Source organism: Typha angustifolia, chromosome 2, assembly GCF_048772165.1.
Source record: "Typha angustifolia cultivar Huaian chromosome 2, ASM4877216v1, whole genome shotgun sequence".
Taxonomy (NCBI): Eukaryota; Viridiplantae; Streptophyta; class Magnoliopsida; order Poales; family Typhaceae; genus Typha; species Typha angustifolia.
The window spans coordinates 6,602,662-6,625,215 of NC_133240.1; the positions used below are offsets into that span (position 1 = coordinate 6,602,662).

The window sequence follows — 22,554 nt, forward strand, 5'->3', positions numbered from 1 at the left end:
TAGCTTTCTTTTTTATATTCTCTGTGCCGTTTGGTTCGTGAAGGAAAAAAATAAAACTTATTTATGAATTATAATTCTTTTAAATACGTTTCAAAATTAAACACTCATTTATTTATATGATGGTTATTAAAGATAGCTTGGCTCGTTTAAGCTCGGGATAAATATGGCTCGTTAAAGATAGAAATTGTGATAAGGTCGGGATTAAGCTTAAACGAGCCAAGTTTGATCCCGAGCTCAAGGCTCGAATATATATATATATATATAATATTAAATTAGTATGAACATCAAATCAAAATTTTTTCATCTATTCAGAATTTCAGTTATTATTATTATTTTTTGATATAATTATTTTTATTGTTTATAATTTATATTTTGGTTGCTTGTAGTTTTATGACACAATTATCTTTATTTCTTGTAATTTATATTTTGATTGCTTATAGTTTTCTAACCTACTTATCTTTATTATTTGTAATTTATATTTTAGTAATATTTATATTTTTATAGTTGAATTAGATTTTATTTCAAGCTTGATTCAAGCCTAAATTAATTCAAGTTTGCTCAGGCTCAAAAATAGTTTGAAAATTGATAAGGCTTGCGTTTAAATTCGTTTAAGCTCAAAATTAGCTCGGATTGAAACTATTTCAATTTAAGCTTGATCACAAAGACAGGCTCGAAATTAATTTCAATCCAAGCTTGATTAGAGCCAGGGTCGATTAAGCTTGGCTCATGTACACCGCTATATTTATATCCACATAAATTATTTAAGCATATATACAAATTTGGATATTGTGGCGGACAAGGAAAAAAGAAAACAACAATTGGGGTTTTATCCGATCCATTCCACCCCGCGGTGATCAGTTCAGTCTACTCGCTTATATAAAGTTGCCATGTGTACAAAGACTCACACTCTGAGCCTCTGTCCTCTTCCAGCCTCGTGTTCTTCGTTGTTTGGGAAAACGACAAAACAGACAGAGCGAACCACCGTCCTCCAAAGCGGCGCCGAAATTTCTACATAGTTCTCTTTTCTCGTATTTTTCTTCTTTCTCCATCAAAAAAGTCCTCCTGCCGTTCCGCCACGCGGGACCCAGCTGCTACTTGCGGCGGGAAACCCCGCGGCTACCGGAATCCCAATAGCCATCCTGCACCATCCCGGCTCAGGCGGCGACGCCGCCGGAGCTTGGATCTTATCCGCTTGTCTCCCCAGGAGGCGCACCGCCATGCGGATGACGCCGTGGCCGCGCCCCCCGTGGCGCGGCGACCGGAGCGCGTAGCTGAGGCGGCGGCGGACGGTCGGCGGGCGCAGGCCGTCGACGACGTCGGCGGACGCGATGCGGCACCAGCCGAGGCTGGCGGGCCCCGCGAAGCGCCGCCTGGAAAGGACGCTGACGTAGACGGAGTCGTCGGAGCCTGTCCGGAGGAAGGAGGGGCCCACGGGGACGACGAGGGTGTCGCCCCACTTGGGGCTATCGGCGCCGACCTCGTCGACGCGCGTGCGGAGGGCGGCATCGTCGGATGACGTGGCGGAGGAGGAGAGGGTGACGTAAGGGCGGAGGCGGCTGCAGAGGAGGAGGGGGGAGGGCTTCTTGAGGGACTCGGCGGAGAGGACAGAGACCTCGAGGGATAGGTCGTCGTGGTGAGGCTTCTTGGGCGACATGGCGAGGGGGTAGGGGGGTGGAGATTAATTTCGAGGGGGGAGAGGGGGATTTATGTAAACTTTAAAGGCAGGCAAGCGAGATTGGGGTAGTGGAAGAGAAGAGGAGAGTATTTATGAGGTGAATAGAGAGAGAGAGAGAGAGAGAGAGAGAGAGAGAGAGAGAGAGAGAGAGAGAGAGAGAGAGAGAGAGAGAGAGAGAGAGAGAGAGAGAGAGAGAGAGGGAAGTGGATGGAGGGGAGGGGAGAAGAATTTTTCTACGTGGAAATAATGGAGAAAAGTTGTGGAGAGTTGGCGCGTGAAACTTCCTTCACTATTCATTCTTTTTGCGTGGAAGATGCATGCATCTTTTTTCATTTCGCACCCTGGTTTGTGTTGGTATTGGGAAATGCGAACTTGTGCGAGTTCATTATAAGGGAAATTTATCAAAAAGACCATACATTTTGTTTTAATTATGTTTTAACACTTGTATTTTACCTTTACTGCCTAAAAAAATAATATAAAATAACCTTAATATGCTGGAATAAAAATTTAAAGGTTAAGGTAAAAATAAGTCAAATAAGAGGTACATCAGGTACTTTAATTTTTTTTATTTTTAAAAGTTAATGAAATATTTTCTATTCGGTCAGGTCTCATTAGGTTAAATCAAAATAAATATTTGATAAAGTGGGAATTATAAAAAGATTTAGGCTATTTTTAATTAATTTTTCATTATAATTTACACCCTCTATTTTCGAATATAGAGCTATCTTATCCTTTTGATAAGAATAATATATATATCTAAATAATTATAGTGGTATGAGAATGGTAATAAGAACGATTTCTTATGATTGCTTATCACAATTATATTATCCATTATATATATATATATATATACATATATTTTCTCAAATTATTTTGTGGATAAAAGAGTTATATTTTATTCCAATGCCTATATCCAATCATTGGGGCTTAATTTCTACTCTATATAGGGTCTCACCATTAAAGGAAACAAATAATTTGACTAATTGGTTAGGCCATCATCGTCTGAATTGATTAGACTCTTTGTCTTCATTTCCACTCTTATTATCTCACGGAAATTATATTTTAATAAATTAATTAACTTCGGACAGTATCTATACAAAAAAAATAATAGATGATTGGATAAGCTTTTCAGCATATAAATAATACCGATCGGATTTCAGATAAAAATTAATATAAAAAAATATATATATCTGTTCATAACAAGGAATTTTAAACTGACACAAATAAAATTATAGGGGCCGAAATGAATTTAAGTCGTCTAATAGAACTATTAGGGGGTAAAATAAGAGATTTTTTGAATGGTATGCAAGCGGATAAAAACAAAAATAAAAAATAAAAAATAAAAAATAAAAAATCTTTGTATTAGAATCTTTTGTCCATTAAGTAATGATGCTGACTTGAGCAGCATAAACCCAAATCAAAGCCGGCGTGGTGGGGCCGGTCGATGGAAGGAAGCTCGCTGGTCCGGCCCAGGTTGGTTCGAGCCGGTTTCCGTTGGTGGGAGCAGTTGGTTGGTTACGCGAAAGCGAAGGGCAAGAAACGGCATCGAAGTTGCCGTCCGTTCTTTTCATTCGCGAACTAATAAATAGTTTAGGGAGGGTTGTAATTGTCAAATTGCCTTGTGGAGTTTTGTCTCCGTTGCTCTTTGACTAGGCCCGTCAGCTTATTGCGTTTATATAATTTTGACCTTCCTACTCAAATTTCACAGTTGGAAATTAATTACTAATTAGCAAGTAATCTTCTAGTCATTAGATTGAGATTTAGTCGTTTTAGATGTTTAGTTTTATAAGACGATGAGTTTACTAGTTTAATCCTCGCCAGTTGACTTAGAGTTTTGAATCAGTTTAACTTAAGCTGAACACGAGCTAGCTTAAATTTATTTAAGCTTAACATAACTTAGTTAAAATATAGGGAAATTTGCATATAACACCCTATTTTTTTTAACGTAATTATGGTTTACACTCTATATTTTAACTATTTATAAATTGAGTCATATGATTTAATGAATATGTATAAAAAAAATCTTATATTAGATTTAGAACTTATAGATATTTTATTTCTAAATTACTAAAATGCACTTATTTCTAAAATAAGTAAAATGCCCTTAGTATGATTTAGTTGAGGGTATTTTTGTAATTTTCTATTATAGTTAATTTAACCCAAATGTTTAGTTAAGTTAATTAATTTATCTAATTGTATGGTGTTTTCTATATATTTTCGCTAAATTATATGACTCAGATTTATAAGTAGTAAAAATATAGGGTGTAAATCATAATTTCATTAAAAGACAGAGTGTTATATGTAAATTTTTCTTAAAAAATGTACCGTACAATAGAAGCTTTCATTCATTTTATGTGGCACTTTTAACTCGTTGCAGTCTACCTTTCAAGAGAGATGGCCATGAGGGATGGCTAAACCCATTTTATTATTTTACCTATGATTATAATATATAAACTTATGATTAATTGAAAATTAATCTCTCTTGATATATCTTATCTCCTTTGGTGGTATTGGCATTGACACATTGTCTACCATAAATTGTGACTTGTAATCTGATGATAATTGTTACAAATTATTTCATCCCAAATCCTTTTCATGTCTAAATTGCAGACATTTTCAAAATCCAAACCAGAAAATATATTAGTACAAAATAATCGGATGTTTGATAATTAATTTTGATGAGAATTTATCTTTATTGTTGTTGTTAGATTAAAAAAACTAAGATTATGCATAGATAATCACAAAGGGTTTATAGTGTAATAATTTGAAATTCAAAGGGATATTTTAAATTTTAGAAAAATCAATACTACGGCTTGTAAAAATATACTTTCCGGTAGAGTAGTGCTAGTGATCATTTATAGTGACTTTTAAATATAATTGATGAGTAGGATATTCTCACGTGACAGGAATAAGAATATAATATATGAGAAGATAGTGGATATTATTAGAGATAAAAGTGTATTATATAAATATTTTATGGTTATTTGTTATGAATATGATCTAGAACGATTTGTTTGTAGAAAAATTATGAAAATTTTATAAGTGGTTTCCTAAGAAGTCATAGATATAATGGCTTTGAAATGAAGAGATTTCAAAATCAGGGGGAGAAAATACGGCTACAAACAGTGGACGAAGGTTAAAACAAGAATATCGACATTGCAGCGATCGTCGAAGGGTGGCGGATAGTTGTGGGATGGTGGAGATTGGCTGCAGGATTGGGTGGCTTGTGAGGGAAGCAGTGAGTTAAGCTTGGTAGGGTTCCTATAGTTAAGATCTACTCCTAAGAAAGCGAAAGTAATATAACAGCTGCGAAAAAATGATAAAAGCAAAATAAATTAATTAACTAAACTTAATATTCATTCCACTATCTCGTCATAATTTTAATAAACAAAGCAACCACTCATATTTATAAGGGTAGAGACATAATAGGTCGGATCCAACTCGACCTACTATGCATACATACGCGGATTATTCGTTTTAATTAAAATTTAAAAGTAATAAATAAAATTACTTAAATAGATTCGATTTGACTTAACCTAATTAACTCAATTAGGATTTAGAAGGATAAAAATACAATACATAAAAGGATTATTTAAGCTCACCAGGGAAGAAGATTCAATCCTAACCTCTAATTTGTATCTTCTAATGGGACAGTTGGAATTGTATAATACTCTATAAAATTAATCAGAAGAATGGGTTAGTATGAACTAAAGTATAGGTCACTCTTTTACTTTGTAACGGTAAATTAGTTTTTTAAATTTATTTCTCTCTCTTGTGTGGGAAAATGCTATATGAAAATTATAAGGAAAATGACCGGTGTGAGTTATAAAATCTTTAAAGATAGGGTGTTAATTAGAAAAAAAAAGAAACTATAGGGTGCTATTTGAAAACCGGCTAGCCAAGTAATATTTGTCATTTATACGTTTTAATTTATCAATTGGATATAAATTTATTTTGATAACTAATTAGTTTGTATCAAATCATTGCTCTTTAGCCAAATACTATATATATATATATTTGAATTCAAAACCTTTTCTTATTTGAATATTTTGACCTTTTAATTTAATATTATTTGTATATAAAATCATATTATTAAGTATTTATATATTTAGTTTTTTATTTTTGTGTAGGAGAGAAAATTAGTTAGAGTTTTAACATTATTTTCTAGTATTTAATTCCATATAAAAACTTTGAAATGTACTAATAAATGTTAAAATTTTCAAGATGTATTTAATTAGGACTGCATTCTACCTCCTAATTAGAGAATTCGAAATTTGTAAGTAATTTAAATTCGATATTAAAAATGAAATTTAAAATTTAAATTATGGGTAATGCTATACTTATTAAATTGAAGAAAAAAGGAGGTCCGAATACGTGAACAAAAGGTTTCACGTTAAACAGCTGGAGTGTCTGGAATCCAATCAAAACTAGTAGAAGATGTATAGTATTTCGTGCTTCCGTGTCTGCAGACGATCCTCTCCTCTCCTTCTAATATACCGATCACATAATAGAGAAAGGAGAGAGAGAGAGAGAGAGAGAGAGATGGGATTCATGGTGACGAGCCTCATCTTCCTCGTGGCCGGCATGGTGGCCTCCCTCTCCGCCCGCCTTTGCTGCAATCGCGGCCCCTCAACCAATCTGTATGCCTTCTTCCCCCTCTCCACTCTTTTATTGTCCCCTTCGTCCCATCTATTCTTGCCTTTTTACGAGAGATCTTAGATAGATAGGTCAACTGTAGATGTATCAGAGCTCCAAGAATCCGCCCCCTTTATATCGGAAGATGCGATCTATGGATGGAGAATTAGGATTTACGGTTGTCATCGATGAAGAATTTTACTCGATTAAGGAGGGAATATACTGAACCCCCCAAAGAAGCGATTTTTGATACAATGTCATGTGATCTCTATGCGGGAAGGATTTGGCTTACCAGTGTTGCCGAAATTGTCATGATTAGGTTTATGATTAGGTTTGTTGTCAACTATATTTGGAAGGCTCTCCTCCTTTTCTTTTACGTATTAAATGCAAATGTTTAGTCTTATGAATGTGGAAGAAAGAGATGCACCCATATTCACTAGGTGCTCATTCACACACTTGAGTTGGAACAACAATCTCATCATTCGAATGAGAGGCAGAGATAAGAAGTTTCTGGTGGGACACCAAGTCCTCTGCTTTAGTTTAATGTCTGGCATAATTAGATCTAACCATTATATTACAAAAGTATGCTTGCACAAACAAACAACAAATTTATCTAGACTATCAGCTCTGATTTAAATCTGTATTATTTCTTACTGTTGAAATGATCTAGGTTAACTTAAGGTTCATATCAGATTTCTTACCACCAATTGCCTTGGCTGGACTGAATTTCAGATTTCAAGCCAAGAATTATTTGGACAGGCTGCTGTCATATTCCATTCCATTGTTTGTAGGCTAAAGTGTATTTTTGGGTTCATCTTAAAGGTCATTTATCCTTCTTTAGGTTGTCGTCATTATCTTGCCATTTCCATAATTGTCTTTCCAGATTCCAGTCCACTGTCATATGGTAGACTAAATCTCTAATTTGGTTGTTTAATTAAAGTTGCACTTTGAATCACTTTTGGATGTTTGTATAACTTTAGTTTGATTGAGTTTAATTCCGCATTATATCTGTTGTTTGAAGTGGGATTCTTTAATTCATTCATATTAATTTAAATGCTACTTGGTCATGCAGGTTTCACTTAACATTGATCATGACGGCAACAGTTTGTTGTTGGATGATGTAAGTTATTTATATTTCTTGCATTCGCATATAGATCTGTTTGCCATATGTTACATCGTATTCTTCTTATAAAATTGCCAAGGATGATATTGGAGTCTATATGTAAAAGGTACATTTTACCTTTGTCTTATAGACCTATATATTGGGACAACCAGTAATGTGGTGTTGTACTAGACTAGGAGGTCTTATTGGCCCTAGCAATACCTTTCCTACCAACTCCTAAGTCCATGTTTTCAGCGCCAGGTGTTTAGGAACACAGTAATATGCCAAAATGCATTCCAAAATGCAATGCACTATGTACTGGGAGGTAAACAACCTTCTTAGAAAATAGCACATAAACCTGGTCTTCTGATGGACCGAGATGTCTTCGATTGCCACTTACATGCGTCTGGTAGAAATTGGTAGATAGAAGATAATTTTACGTGTGCTATAATATTAATTTTACCATATGAAGGGGCTTTTTACTAATATGTTACATCCTTGTTACCTGTAAATATCAGATGTCCTTCTGAAATTTGTGTTTCTTGCAGTTCCATTTTCTCTGAAATTTGAAGCAAATAATTGGTTATTTCTCTTTTTGTTGTTGTTGATCTAAATCTTTCTCATCCATTTGAAGATCTTCACCATAAAATTAGACAATTATCCTTTAGTAAGTTTCCATTCAAGTTATGGTTTTCACAAGAAGGATAAGGCAATCTGCTAAAAACATAACAATTCTATATACATTTGTCTAGAGATTATCTGATATACCTTCACCTTCCTTAGTGCCTCCCTTCCCTTCTTTTTAGATAGATCCTTAATTTATAATTTATTGTGGTGGGTTCGTATAATTTATAATCTTGACAGAGGCCTCATTCATTGCTATTAGTTTCCACACGAAATCTGTTCAGAATCTTGTTTCCAAGATGTTTCTATTTTAATAGTTAATATCAACAAAAACAAAGTATTTTACTTGAAGATCACCTAAAAAATTTAATTTTGAAAAGGGAAAAGCAGAAGAATTGAAGGAATTTTTTTTATCCATGTGATGCAGTACTTTGCATATAAGATTTAGAGCAACCCAACTATTAAGGTTGTATTATTTGTTATCCAGAAACTGCATACCATAGTCTTTCATCATATCCTTCTTGATGATGACTGAAACTGTGTTAGCTATCCATTTCTATTCTCTGAATTGCTTCATCTTTTTTTTTTTAACAACAAATGGTTTTCTGTTTTGATTTTTTGTCATAGTATCATATTGCTTTCATATAATAGAGGTACATAAATGTCAAGAATTTATGGAGACATAATAATTGAGGAAAAAAGGAATAACAGGTTTATAATAGTAGAATGTAAGACAAGGTAGGAGGTTTGCTAGTGGTTCATTTTTATTTTTGCTGATAGGCTGCAGCAGTTGTCAGTTTATGTAAAAGTTTAAGTGCAGCTTGTACCGTATTGATTGTACTTGTCATTTTGATGGGACATCTTAAGGAACAGATTTTTAAGCAGTTACATGGATAATAAAATATATCCGTCTGTCCACTTGTCCAGGCAAGACCTTATATCTAGATCTGGGTTGTTCATCTAATATGTATATAGATGGTATTATTGCTTTTCTCCACAGATATAATTGATTTAAATTAGCATGAGCACTGTAGCTTCTAATTATAGTAACTGGGCAAAATAAATGTTAGGTGAAGATTTAATTCACTGGACCATACCCGCTTGTGCAATCTAAGGTTGGTAAACAAATATACCACATCCATATAATCTAAGTCAAGAGTAGTGAAATTTCAAACAAGAATGAGCCTTAGAGAAATGATTGAATTAGATGCAACCTGATAAGTTTAATCATAAAGAAACTCATCTCACTGAATTTTAAATCCAGAATATTAAGAGAAAATAGCGGAAGAACAGGAGACGGAAAAGAGAGAGAGAAACCTATCAGATGGGGAGGGGGACATTCTACTGTTTTTTTACCTACACGTGTGAGAAGAGGATGAGACTGTCATGTTGGTCTTTCAGTCCAAATCAGATCTAAACCCTTTTGATGCTGTTTCGGCATTTTCAGTGGTTCCATTGACTCCCATATTAGGAAAAGAAAATCACGTCTTTGGGGTGGCTAATGTAACCTATTTAATGAGTGGTTGTGTTTGTATTTATTGTTTCAACCTGTTAATATTGGGAATGAATCAATGAAGTTAATCTAACCCAACCTGAATCTGGCTAACCTTATTGCCACCTTTATTACTACATCCCATAGGTATGAAAGATAACATGATAATTTACTAGCTTCTTCTCATATTCAAGCAAATATCTGATCAAATAATAGTAGGGGGTGGGATGTTCCTACATTACACTAAAACCTAAGGCTTCATGTATTCCTCCCATAGTTGGGTTATTGGTGGGCCGGGTAGCCAATGGGTTATGCAAATTTCTGACTGTATTCTAGAATTTTTCAAAGTTAAAAACCAAATGTGGATCCAGATCCTGGTCAGATAGCACGTCTGACCCATATCAGGTACTCCCTGGATCACATCTTACCCATATCAGGTACTCCCTGGATATGGATCTGGGTCAGACCAGAATATATTTGACCTGTTTTCACATCTACTAACTACCTTCGCTCTTGCCCCTTTTATTCTCAAGTATGCTGGCTTCCTTGTCAGTGGCAACCACCCTCTAGTGTGGTTGATCTCTGCCTCATTTCTGTCTCCTGTTATTCCTTTCATCTATTCATTCCTCTTTTCTTCTTCTGCTGGCAACTTTGTGCAATCATTATGGGCTTCTGTATCACAATACTTGTTTGCTTTTCAACCTCCCACAACCCTGTGGATTCCTTTTCAAGTCCTCTCTTTACCCACTTGAACATGCTGAGATATGATCGTCAAATGGGGGAAGAGGAAGGATAATTATCCCTATGCTTTTCCTTCTAAGGCATGGGTGATAAAGGTTTTGAGGTTGGACCAATCGACTAGGTACTACAAAAAGCAACATAGAGAGCCGAAAGTCATATTTGGGGTCAATAGAACAACGATACATCTGAAAGCTTCAAATTAGGCCATATATCCTCCCTCCTGTTATTGTGAAATCTCCAGATCAGATAACATTTACTTTCTGCATTTGATAGTATATCTCTTCCACTTGAGCAAATGGAAGATCATACTTGGGTACTTGTATCAACAACTGATTAATATAAGATCATTTTCTCGAGAACGATATGGGATTTTATATACTTTCTATAATAGCGTCTTGATACAGAGAAGTCATCTGACAAATGTTACCTTGTATTCGAGTTTATATGTGTGTGAAAACTCGCCAAAATCAGCACATTTTGCTTTTCTAATCAAGTATCTTTTAATTTAGCTGGTTATTTAGCACAGTTGTGCTATGTCAGAGCAAAATTTTTGTTCCTGTTTCTATGAATATCTTGTCTTTCTTGTCAGGTGGGCAATTGTGTATCTTGCGCAGCTGAAGCCATTAATTGTTCCAATCCTCAGTGAAGAATGAGATGCTGTTCGAATAAGAGGTCCAGTTATGACACGACATTCAGCTTGTTTTGCCTTATATTAGGTCACAGTGCGGCTTGAGGAATCATAATTCTTTTCTTTTTAAATCAAGTCTTATGTATGGCAATTCCTACAGTGTGCTAAAACGTATTCAAACTCGATATTGTTGTGATGATAAGTTGATATTGACATCAATCAGAAGATAGAAAAAATGAATAAGGGTCCTACCTGAATTTTGCATATAAATTGTATGTGTAATTGTTTAAAATGAAAGATTTTTTTTCAATGCATTTGAAATGCTGCACCTTTTTTCGATTACTTTTGGCAACGATATGTATTCTAAAATGGTCATTTTGGGTATCACATGACTACTGGATGGAAGCAATAAGAGAGATGCAGCTAACTACTTATGAGAGATTGTAGCTCCTAACTATTTAAAGGGGAAACATCCATCTAGCATACTGATAATACGCAGAAGGGTTTTTCTCTACGTAGCAGCGAGCTTGGAGGGAAACAACACTAAGATTTATAAAAGTTAATACGTAAATGTGTAATCTTATTGTATTTTGTTGTTTAAAATACTCATGAGATTAATACAAGCGTCACAAGTCTTTAGGCAAATAAGTAATCCTTGTTCCTACGAAGAATTAAGTTGTTCACTGGGGAAATAAAAAACTCAGGGTACAATTCACGCGATTATCACGTGACTTGCTTGTCAATATTTTAATATAATATATAAGTAAAAATCTCACATTTCTATAAATAATACAGACAAGAAGCCCATAACACCAAGGACACAACAAGCCTAAAATACATATCCATAATAAAAGTAAGACAAAGCCCATATAGGAGCTACAAACTATTTAGCTTAATTTATATGAATAAAATAAGAATAAGAAGACTCAAGTCAATCTTCGCCAGATCCGCCACGAACGCCAGTTCATCTACTGATCTAAAAGTATTTTCACTAGAAGGTGGTGAGTATAAAGCCCAGCAAGTTTCTACTTCTATAGTTTAAAAATAGTGTAATGAATAATGCTACGATAAGTAAAAATGAATATAAGCATTATGATCAAATCGATGCATAAGTATCTCATACTCAACATGTTTATCTAATGCACACACGCATTAGTAATCACTATCTTACCATGCATCAATCCGGACTATCAAGTCCTCAACTCAAGCTCACACTGAGTTCTACCCATAAGTCATGTCAATACTATACCACATAATATGCATAATCTCAAACTACCAAGTCTATAACATAGATTCATGCAGAGCTCCGTCTGTAAGCTACATCAATTCTCACAGTTGACCACACACATACCTCAAGGGATGGTAGACCCTAGCGGTAGAATCGCCGGCCCGTCACTCGACGAACAGCATGACCGATTGTCCGCTACTACAGACTAAGGACCTCAGTCGTAAGCTCATCACAAGGGTCAGTATAGCACATCGATATTATCATCCAAGCCCTCGACTCCACACCATTGCACCACCGTGCGGAAATCATGAGTCATCACTCACGGGCGCCCTCACCCTACATCATCGGGTACCGCTAGGTCTACATCATCCTATTTTTCTCTCTCTATCTTAAATACTCTAAAAAGGTATGACTCTTATTGATTGAGAGTAAATCGTTTGTCGCTCGGCAAAACGATTGCCTAATTGTCTGTAATCAACAGATTAAGACCTCAGGCGTGGGCCATAATATATATATAAGTATAAGAATATCCCCCGCTCCTAACCCTAGCTGGGAGATGTCGGGTACTATCGAGATGCAACAGTCACCCCCTTTATGATCGTGCATGTGTGCAAGTGGCATGATATCCAACACAGCAAGCATAATGTAACATCCATTATTATCATGTTTTGTATGCTAAACACGTGATCATGCCCAATAAATATGTATGGATATCATGATATATGAAATCTTACTGAACCACAAAAATATAATTACCATGCATGATGTGCAATAATAACGGTAAGGAAAACGTATGCACATGCATAATATAAATATGATGATTTCATAAGGTATGATATTTTATTCTCTACACAACTCCCAAATTATAAAAGTTTTACTTGCCTAAACTGCTTTCCTAATACTAGCTGTAACTACGCCATGAGATCATTCTCATAGAGTACGGGAGTCTACCTCGATAAGAAAAGTATATAAAAGCATGAGCACAAAACTTCTATTATAAATTAGTTAAATAATCTTATAGACGTTCATTATAGGATTGGGTAGATCCATCTCGAAATTTCTACTTTTATTAACCAGGTAGAGCCAACACGCGTTATTAAACGTAATAAAAGAATATTCTCCTCAAACTATTGCTCAAATCACTATTATCAAATTTACAAAAGAACGCATTAGACAATATTTAATTAATAAGTTTTGTCAAAAGAAAGCAATTTGCTTAATATTATTTTTCTACAATTATATGTATTAATTCTCCGATAGGAGGAATTAATACAGATACACCCAGACCATTGACTCTTTTGATAAAATTAAATTAGCCCAAAATTATAATCAGTAAAAGTTAATATCCAATTGGAGCTAGTTCATAATATGTTATTTATAACAGCACTCTCAAACCATGGTCTAATTCATTAACATTAATATATAAGATAATTAATAAAGCGAACACAATCTGCTAAAAAATGGTTAATTAGGGCTTAGGTTGTCAAGAATAAAAGAACATGATGACTAGCATAACTTAAAAATATTATTAAGCCACTAATCGACTCGACCATCTCAAGGCCAAGCACAAACCCACAAAATTTGGCCTAAAGTCCCAAGGGAACTAGGCCTAAAGGCCTCATGGGCTGGGCCGTAGCCCAAACCCACCACATGGGTTGGGCTGCTTGCAGCCTAAACCTAACACAAATTTGGGTTGGGCTGCATGTCGCCCAACCACACCCCAACACAACATGGGTTGGGCTGTATGCAGCCCAACCACACCCCACCACGGGCTGGGTTGCACCCAACCTAACCCGGCCCACAAGCTGGGCCGCACCCACCCTAGCCCGGCCCATGGGTTGGGACATGCGGGCCTCGGGCTGGGCCGCACCCAGCCCGGGCCTCGGGCTGGGCCGCACCCAGCCCGGCCCAAAACATGGGCCATGAGCTGGGCCACACCTAGACTCAACGCTCAGGCTTGGTCGCACCCAACTCAACACAGCACTTGGGCTAGCTGCACCCAACTGGATCGCACCCTCTTTCCTTACCTCGACTGAAAGGAGGAAGGTTGGTTACTGGCTAACCCAACCACCGACAACCTGGCCGAATGCACCGACATGCTCCCCTCAGCAAGTAGAAGCCAGTCGAAGGGAAGCCGAGCCGCCATAGGTGATCGACGGCGGTGGCCAAGGCAAGGGTTCACTCGACAGCACAGGCCACGAGGGCGTTGAAGGAAGCCACTAGGGGCATCCTTGCGAAAAATGGAAGCTCATCGAATCGGTGCGGCAAGGCATGAAGCCGCCGGCCAGTCGAATCACGGTGAGACCAAGAGAAGGGCACACCGGAGGAAAGAACTTAAAATAAATTAATTAATTGCATATATGACTTACTTGGAGGATGAGGTAGCTTCGGCGCTTCGATCCACAAGGTCGACGGTTCCAGCAGCACTCCGACATGATAGGAAGAAAAAAGAGGGAGTGAGGTGGCGGGGAGAAGGAAGAAGAAGAAAAAAAGAAGAAAAGAAGAAGAAAAGAAGGAGAAGAAGAAAAGAGCTAGGGAAAGAGAGGAAAGGGACACATGCACATGAGCCTTTTTTTCCTTCTGATTGTTACACCATTGACCTATTCAATTCTTGCAATTTTGCCACTTTTGCGTGGACTTTTGTAGTGATTAATTTGGTATAATCTGGAGAGGCTATCCTTCTTCGGGTTGTTATCGTGGTTAATTAACCACTGGCGCATCTGGGAGCACAGAAAATAATATTTATCTTCAATAAACCAAGGAACAAGCACACAACCCACCTCATCTTATCCAACTATCCGTTGGATGGGTCCTATATCATTAGCGCGTAACGACGAATGACTAAAACTGGTAATATCTCTCACTTTTTTATTTAGTCAGAAATCTTTTGCTGCCTCGTTCCCAGATCCCAACTACCGAGAGATACATTTATATATTTCATACAACAAGAAGTCAGAATTTACCGACGACCTAAATTACTCTTATACTTTTTCCTTGGAAATGCAATTTCGTCTCCAGGAAACAACTAAATTATACATAATTACATATACATCCAAAAAGAGAGCAGCTAAGCATGTAGTGATTTCTAAATAATTCTACTTTTTCTATTCTTGATCTGCTCCAGGCTCACGTGATCGGCCGACTACCGCACGTTCGTACTATCCGGATCTCCGCCAACAATATCCGACCCGTTACAAGCCCTGTAGCTCCGATGGATCGGCTGAGGGCGGTATATGGGCCAACGTTGGTGTTCGGGTTCACCCGCTTTGTTATCGGGTTCCGGATCCGACGGCTCCGATTTCACCTCCGCCTTCTGAACTGGATCTTCCTCGTTCTCAACCCGTACCCGCTTCATCCCGATCGAGACCCCGAACAGCCTCGGGCATGTCACTTCCACCGTCTTCACCCTCTCCTCATCCGCCTCATCGCCGTCGATCCTCGCCGACATCAGTTCCAAAACCGGCGGGGCCGACACCTCCGCGTCCGATCCAGCGTCGCCGCCGCCTTGGAGCTGCTGGCTAGCGGCGTACTTTGACATCAAGCGGACGATATTGTTGCATAGGTTCTTCATCTGCCCTAATTCTCTCGAAAGCCGAGCGTTCTCTCTCTTCAGCCTCTCGTTCTCCTCCTTCAAATCCTTCTCGCTGGCGGATCCTGACGCTGACGGCGCCGGGGACGAGTTAGACGAGATAACCTGCTCTTCCCCTGAGTTCCCTGGCGATCCTGGCAGGTTCAGCGGCACGGCCACCGGAATCGCCGCCGTAACTGCCGCCGCCGGCGCAGCCGCGGCCGCGGCGGAGATCTTCCGGCGGTGGATGTCACGTAGGAGCCGCTTCTCACCCCTCCTGAAGCAATCGTTCGCGAACTCCCACCGATCCGGCACGATCTTCCTAAATCCCTATCAAGAATCCAGCAAAAACCTCGATAAGAAGCCAAAACAAGCAAGAGATTTCGATTTCGATCTACGAACTAGATGGAGAAACGGACATAGGTATTGAGCTGGCGGACAAAGCTGGAGAAATTGTTGTGCTTGAAGTACTTCGGGAGGAGATCTCGGGCGAACTCGGCAGGCCGCCACACGATGAAGGTGGCTCCGTCCTCGCTCCACGAGATCACGTCGTCGACGGCGGGATCGTCGACGAGCTGGTACGTCTTCGTAAGGAACGGCGTCGGAAGCGACCTCTGCGCCGCCTCCGACGGCGGCGCCGGCTCCATCTCCTTTTCAGCGAGATCTCCCATCTGAGATAGAGGAAGGGAGGAGGAAGGCGAGGAGATTTTAAAAGTTTCTAGAAGTCTCCAAGGTTGTTATTATAAAAAAATTGGAAAGAAAATGAAAAAGGTGAGCTCTTGAGTGGGAAAGAATGGAAAGGGTGGTGGAAGAAAGAGAGGAGGAGAAAGTCGACCACCCAACCGTACACGGAATGGCAACTCGCGGACTTTTACTGCCGGTGACCGCATAAATTACTTACTTATGCGGGTTATAGTATCTGCCGTACGATCTTAGTGGCGATGGGGATGCTGGTCGATGATGGAGCCACAGAGGTGATTGCATAGTAGAAGTTTATGCGGTGGATTTGATGGGTGCGAGGGGAAAGCGCGAGAAGCTTCGATTCGTAGTTTCCGGTGGAAGGTTCGGGTCGGGGAGTAGTTTACGTGGAGTCGCGCGTACGTGTCGAGAATTGGTGGTTTGGAAAGTGACAGAAGCGATAAGGTTGGTGTTGGCCGTGGGAGCTCATTAGCTCAATTATGACGGGCGAATTTTTGAACAAATTAGCGTCCAGTTACACTTCAAAATATTAGAATTTTTACAAATTACATCCTATATTTTTTTTTACACCGTAATTCACTCTCTAACAGCGAAAGTGAAGAAGAAAGGTAGCACGACGGAAAAAAAAGGTGGCCGCGACAACGACGATGCGACGGTAGAAAAGATAGATGAAAAAGATGATGGGAGAAAATATAAAAAAAAATAGTGAAGATATTTTAATAATTTAGTTGATAATAATTAGTTAAAATAACGTTAAGATGTTAAATAAGAATTATAAGAAAACAAATAAAGGGTTGAATTATAATATTCTTAAAGACAGGTGTAAATAATAAGATAGATAAAATATTAGGTGTGATTTGTATAAATTTTCAAAATATTTACACAACCATTTATATAAATATTTAACAATTACTAAAAAAATACTAATTTTGAGATATTTTATTGTGGTTTTTAAATTTTCAGCAAAATATTTAGAAGTTATTATTTTACAACTCACTTAGTCTTATATAAGTTTCAAAATTAATTAGACGCGTTATTAAACAAATTTAACATACTTAAAATAGTTAAAATTTAATGCCGAATAAGGTTAATTATAGAATAAGTATCCTAATTTTTAATGCCAGAAGAAATGATAATATCATCGTAAGCTATTCTATTGTTTAGTTAAATATTAATATAACAAGTAATAATTATATTTAAAGTGATATAAAATTAGATATTAATAAAGAGAATTGATAATATTTTAAACCAAATAACAAAAATACTCTTGGATGCAAAGTAACAGTAGTAGTAGTAATTAGGTGTTGTTGTCTAATCTAGAGATCAAATAGTAATTTTAAATTATTATTATTAAATAAAAAGAAAAAGAACGATGAATTACTATATTAGAAGAAGTTAAAGTTGTTGTTTAGTTACTATACCAAAAATAATACTGATCTTAGAAAAAGACTATTTTGATTTCACAAGTGAACGGGGCTAAGCTCGATAGGAATTTAGCGATTTTCTTTTAAATGGTATATTTTGCATGTCTACAATAGAAATAGATGAGCTTACAAACTCATATAGGACTAAGTTTGAATCCAATGAAACACTATACTAGCTCTCAGGTATGTACTCTGCACTTTGGTACATAGGGCAAAAGGGAATAATGCCTTGATAGATATTCCCTCTTGGAGAGGTTCTAACCTTTCTTAGTTAGTATCATGTATATATACACCAACCCTTCTTACCTCTTGATCTTGCTTCTATTGATTTACCTTCTTTTTCTTCAGGCAATTTAAAATATCAAGATAAAAAATGTTAGAATCTAGGAAGAAATATAATTACATTTATGTGATTAGGCTAAAATTTGGATTGTCTTTCTTTTATGTTAGTTAATTTTCTTATAGTTCTGGCTTATAATACAACTGTCTAGCGTATGTTAATTTTAACACAAGAAGATCAAAATTTCCTTTTTGTTTTACAACAACTAATTGGAATTATATATATAATGTTAGGTCATAATACTAAAATAAAATGTAATAAGTAAATAGGTATTCAATTATTAAAAAATGTAAAATTATGAGGAGGATTAAAGCTAAATATATAAAAAATTGTTGTTTAAACACCTTAACACGTTCGGTATAAGAATATGGGATAAAATATATTTAACCCTAAAAAGATAAATATACAATTTGTCTCTTAATTATTGTTTTGTTGATAAAAGTTTCTTAATCTATCTAAACCGTAGTGATCTCTACTAAAGTATATATTACCTTCTAGATTATATAAATAGTAAGGGATATTTTCAGAGGTGTATGTAATTTTGTTACAATAATTTGCTTGTTCTGCTACAGTAAAAACGAACGTAAATTTTGGTACTATACTGTTTTACATTTTTTTTAAGCACATCTTAATTTTTTAAAATTTATTATTATTATTTTTTAAATGGAGGAACATCAATATTTTTTTTAAAAAGCTAATAGTAAAATAATATTCTAAAAATAGCTAAAATATAAGTTGGGTCGGGTCGGCCTTGCCTAACCGGCTAGCCCAATCTCTCACGGGTCGACGGGCGGTAACGGGCTAGAGTATTCTAGCCCAGCTCGACTCAAGTTATTGGTGAATCGGGCTGTGAACAAATACTTAAGCTCAGTTGGCCCGAAAAGCTCGACTCGAACTCAGCCTGGCCCATCCAATGATCATGTCTAATTGCAGGTTGATTGGGACAAAATTTGCCTACATAATAGGTTAGATCACCAACACTTTGGAGGGCTCTATTATAGAAGCTTTATCTTTCTCAAGGATTCACTAGGAAGATGCTCACCATCTTGGAAACGAGAGATGGTGCGGTTCTAGATTGACCATTGAGGTAGTGATCTCTTTCAAATTCGCTTCCTAAGGCCTTCCGTTTCTCCACCCACCTCCCAGCCCTTGGCCCATCTCAAGGATGCCACTAGCTTGAAGTGGCCTATGAGAATGGATGGTGACACCTTAATCAAGTTCAACTAGGCGATAGCACTTTGCAAAAGCCTCAACTCCTTGAAGTGGCCTACGAGAATGGATGGTGACACCTTAATCAAGTTCAACTAGGTGATAGCACTTTGCAAAAGCCTCAACTCCTTAGTGCTCTTGTAACGCCCCCGCCCGGCACGGGCACGTGCACGCACACGCGCCCACACGGCACGCGCGGCGCACGCGACAGGTCGGGCGGGGCCCGTCACGCACAGATACACTCCTGTGCACATACGTTCATGACATCATCAAATAACACCTGCTAACATATCCATGATCACATAATCCATCACCAAATAAATCATACTCTTAATCAAATAAACCTGTTAACATATGAATATCAAAGTCCACAATAATATACACTAGACCACTACATAATCTGGTAGGACCCACACAGGCCACAACAAACCATCAAGATACAACTAAAATAACTAATACAAGGGTACACTATGATTCGACCTGTATTATACAAATCATTGTCTAATACAAAAGAGTACAAATATCAAATATTGGTACAACTCGATTTCTATATAAACTATCATCTATACCATCTCGTATCTATAGCTCACCTCATCATCGCTCTAAAATATCTTCTCAAGTCGCTATCACGTACCACATATCTGAGGGGGTTAGAAAAGAAATAAAGAGAGTCATGAGCAAAAGGCTCAGTGAATAGACCTTACCCCGAATCAGTGATGCCAAACAGAGAGTAAATCATGTACTAGATAATATGAATCAGAAAGAGTATCATGTCATGAATGAGTATATGAATGTATCCTCAATAATATATAAATGAAAAGAAGATAACATGTCATAACTGATAAAAGTATATAATCCTCGACCATGAGTAAACAAATCTCCATGTCATCTATCATCATAACTCTCTCTCAAATATGACACATGATGCATGCCGATCATGACTATGCTATGATATCAAATGCAACCATATATGATGCATATTGACCACTCGATAATCAGGTAACCGAATGATAATGAAATCATATGCATTTCTCAACATCACGATCATCACCGACATCTCGGTATAATATCATCATACTAGACCACTGTGCACAGTCAACACCCGGTACCCGGTCTCAACATCATGCCCGAAGGCTCAGAGCATACTCTGCCATCCGCAAGGAGTATCTCAAATATAACCATACACTGCCATCCGCTAGGGTATCAACATCCATCCAGACCGGGCACCCTTCTAGCTGATAGAAATCTCGTGAGGATAACTCGCCACATATGCCCTAGCGAACGGCATGTGTCCGAATGTCTGCTGCGCACACAGACTAACGACCTCGGACGTAAGGCCAACAGGATCGCGACCATGTCGAGCGATCAATCATCCACCAAGCGCGTCCTAACCCTCGCGCCCACTCGGGTATCCTCACGCTTTCTATCAACTATCCTATCAATCACATTTCATGCTTTCCTTTTTAAATGACAAATCATATGCATATATCCAGTACAATAATAAGTCAATGCATAACCGGAATTTAGGTGGAATAGGAATCAAGAGCAAAATGATGTAATGCAAACTCCAACCATGTATCTAACACATGCATACTCATGCTAATCTACCACATGCATACTCATGATAGAAATCATCCCGACATAAAATCATAACAGCATAATCATCTCCAATCATCTCTATATATCACCAATGTACTCATATCCCAGATCAGTCTAATCAAATGCATGATAAAATATGTTTGACTGAAATCATCTCTATATAAAGTCATATAATCATGCTGGAAGCCAAAATTATGCATGTACATAATATGTAATATATCCTAATTTGAGAAGGGGATCTAGGGGATAAGACTACTCACCGTCTGATCAGAAGATACAAACCACGCATCTCTCACGTCTGTCAGGTAACCGAGTGACACTCATCGCTAGCAAGGTCCACGGGGTCTCAAATAAGGGGTTCGGGATCTGAAAATGTTTAAGTAACATAAAGTTAGTTGTTTATCCCATTATAATCAGTTCGAGTAAAATATGATGATTTATTAGATTTTAGAATTTCTACTTGTTTTTATGATTGGCTAGATTTTAATTATAAATAAAATATAGATAAAAATCTAATTATAATTAAATTATATCTTGATTAATTAGGGACTATGTAATCATTATCTTATTTGCTACAAAATAATAATGTATAATAAATTAATAGAGTTACTTAAAAATGTATATTATAAGAATATTAGAATATAAATCTAATAATTATAATTTACAAATTTATCTATTAATCTAATATACATATAAGTAAGTAAATAAATAAATATAAGTATTACCTATATTTATGCCTAATTAATCATTAATTATAAAAATTATCATTAATAAAAATACATTGAAGGATATATAATATTATTAAAATAGTTAATGTCTAAATAATCTATTTGCATTAATTAAGAAGCAAAATACTTAAATAAATAACATAAATAAACTAATTAATTAATAAATTAATTACAACTGCCATCAGTGCTGGGCTCGGCCCAGCACTGTCTGCTACAGTGCTGGGCCGAGCCCAACACTGTGCAGAAAGAGAAAAGAGGAGCTGAGGAAGGAGAAAAAGAAAGAAAGAAGGAAAGAAAGAAGAAGAAGAAGAAGAACAGAAGAGAAAGAGAAGAAAGAGGGGAGGTGAGGGAGGCGGTTGCGGACCCGGGCCGGCGGGGAGGGCACCGGCCGCTGCTGGCCAGCCAGCGGCCGGCCTCTCGCCGGTGGCTCGGCTCCGACAAGCCCACCCGCGGGCAAGAAAGAGAGAGAGAGAGAGAGAGCGAGAGAGAGAGAGAGAGAGAGGAGCTCACCGGCGCTCGTGGAGGTGGCGACGGCGACGACCGGCCTCGGCGAGAGAGAGAGATAGAGAGAGAGCCTCGAGAGAGAGAGAGAGATAGAGAGAGATTTAAAGAGAGAGAGAGGGAAGGCGGTGGAGGAGGAGTAGTGGCGGCGCCGGGGCCCACCGCGGCCAGCTGGCCGCAGGCGCGTGGCGCCCCACCAAGCTGTATGAGCAGCTGGCATGGGCACGAGGCCGACCACAGTGTGGCCGGTCGCGTCGTGCCCATGATTTTTTTTTTTTTTTTTTTTTTGAGATTGGGTTGTTACAGCTCTAGTATTACCATCAAAGTTGAAAATTTTCCTCTAGTTAATTATTCTTCACAG

At 37.6% G+C, this 22,554-nt stretch overlaps 3 protein-coding genes across 3 annotated transcripts; 1 reads left to right on the top strand and 2 right to left on the bottom strand.

The window, feature by feature from the left end:
* Window positions 1–620: 620 nt before the first annotated feature.
* On the bottom strand, window positions 621–1,783 carry LOC140772302 (uncharacterized). The gene has a single exon (XM_073114310.1). The coding sequence runs from the start codon at window positions 1,652–1,654 to the stop codon at window positions 1,049–1,051; it is 606 nt and encodes a 201-aa protein (XP_072970411.1). The 5' UTR covers window positions 1,655–1,783; the 3' UTR covers window positions 621–1,048.
* Window positions 1,784–6,174: 4,391 nt separating this feature from the next.
* Window positions 6,175–11,211, top strand: LOC140768121 (V-type proton ATPase subunit e1-like). The gene is made up of 3 exons (XM_073108243.1): window positions 6,175–6,315; window positions 7,383–7,430; window positions 10,859–11,211. The coding sequence occupies exons 1-3, from the start codon at window positions 6,218–6,220 to the stop codon at window positions 10,920–10,922; spliced, it is 210 nt and encodes a 69-aa protein (XP_072964344.1). The 5' UTR covers window positions 6,175–6,217; the 3' UTR covers window positions 10,923–11,211.
* A 3,756-nt stretch (window positions 11,212–14,967) lies between these two features.
* On the bottom strand, window positions 14,968–16,520 carry LOC140777182 (heat stress transcription factor B-2b-like). The gene is made up of 2 exons (XM_073121125.1): window positions 16,113–16,520; window positions 14,968–16,023 (listed from the first exon to the last, which is right to left on the bottom strand). The coding sequence occupies exons 1-2, from the start codon at window positions 16,362–16,364 to the stop codon at window positions 15,268–15,270; spliced, it is 1,008 nt and encodes a 335-aa protein (XP_072977226.1). The 5' UTR covers window positions 16,365–16,520; the 3' UTR covers window positions 14,968–15,267.
* Between the last annotated feature and the right edge of the window lie 6,034 nt (window positions 16,521–22,554).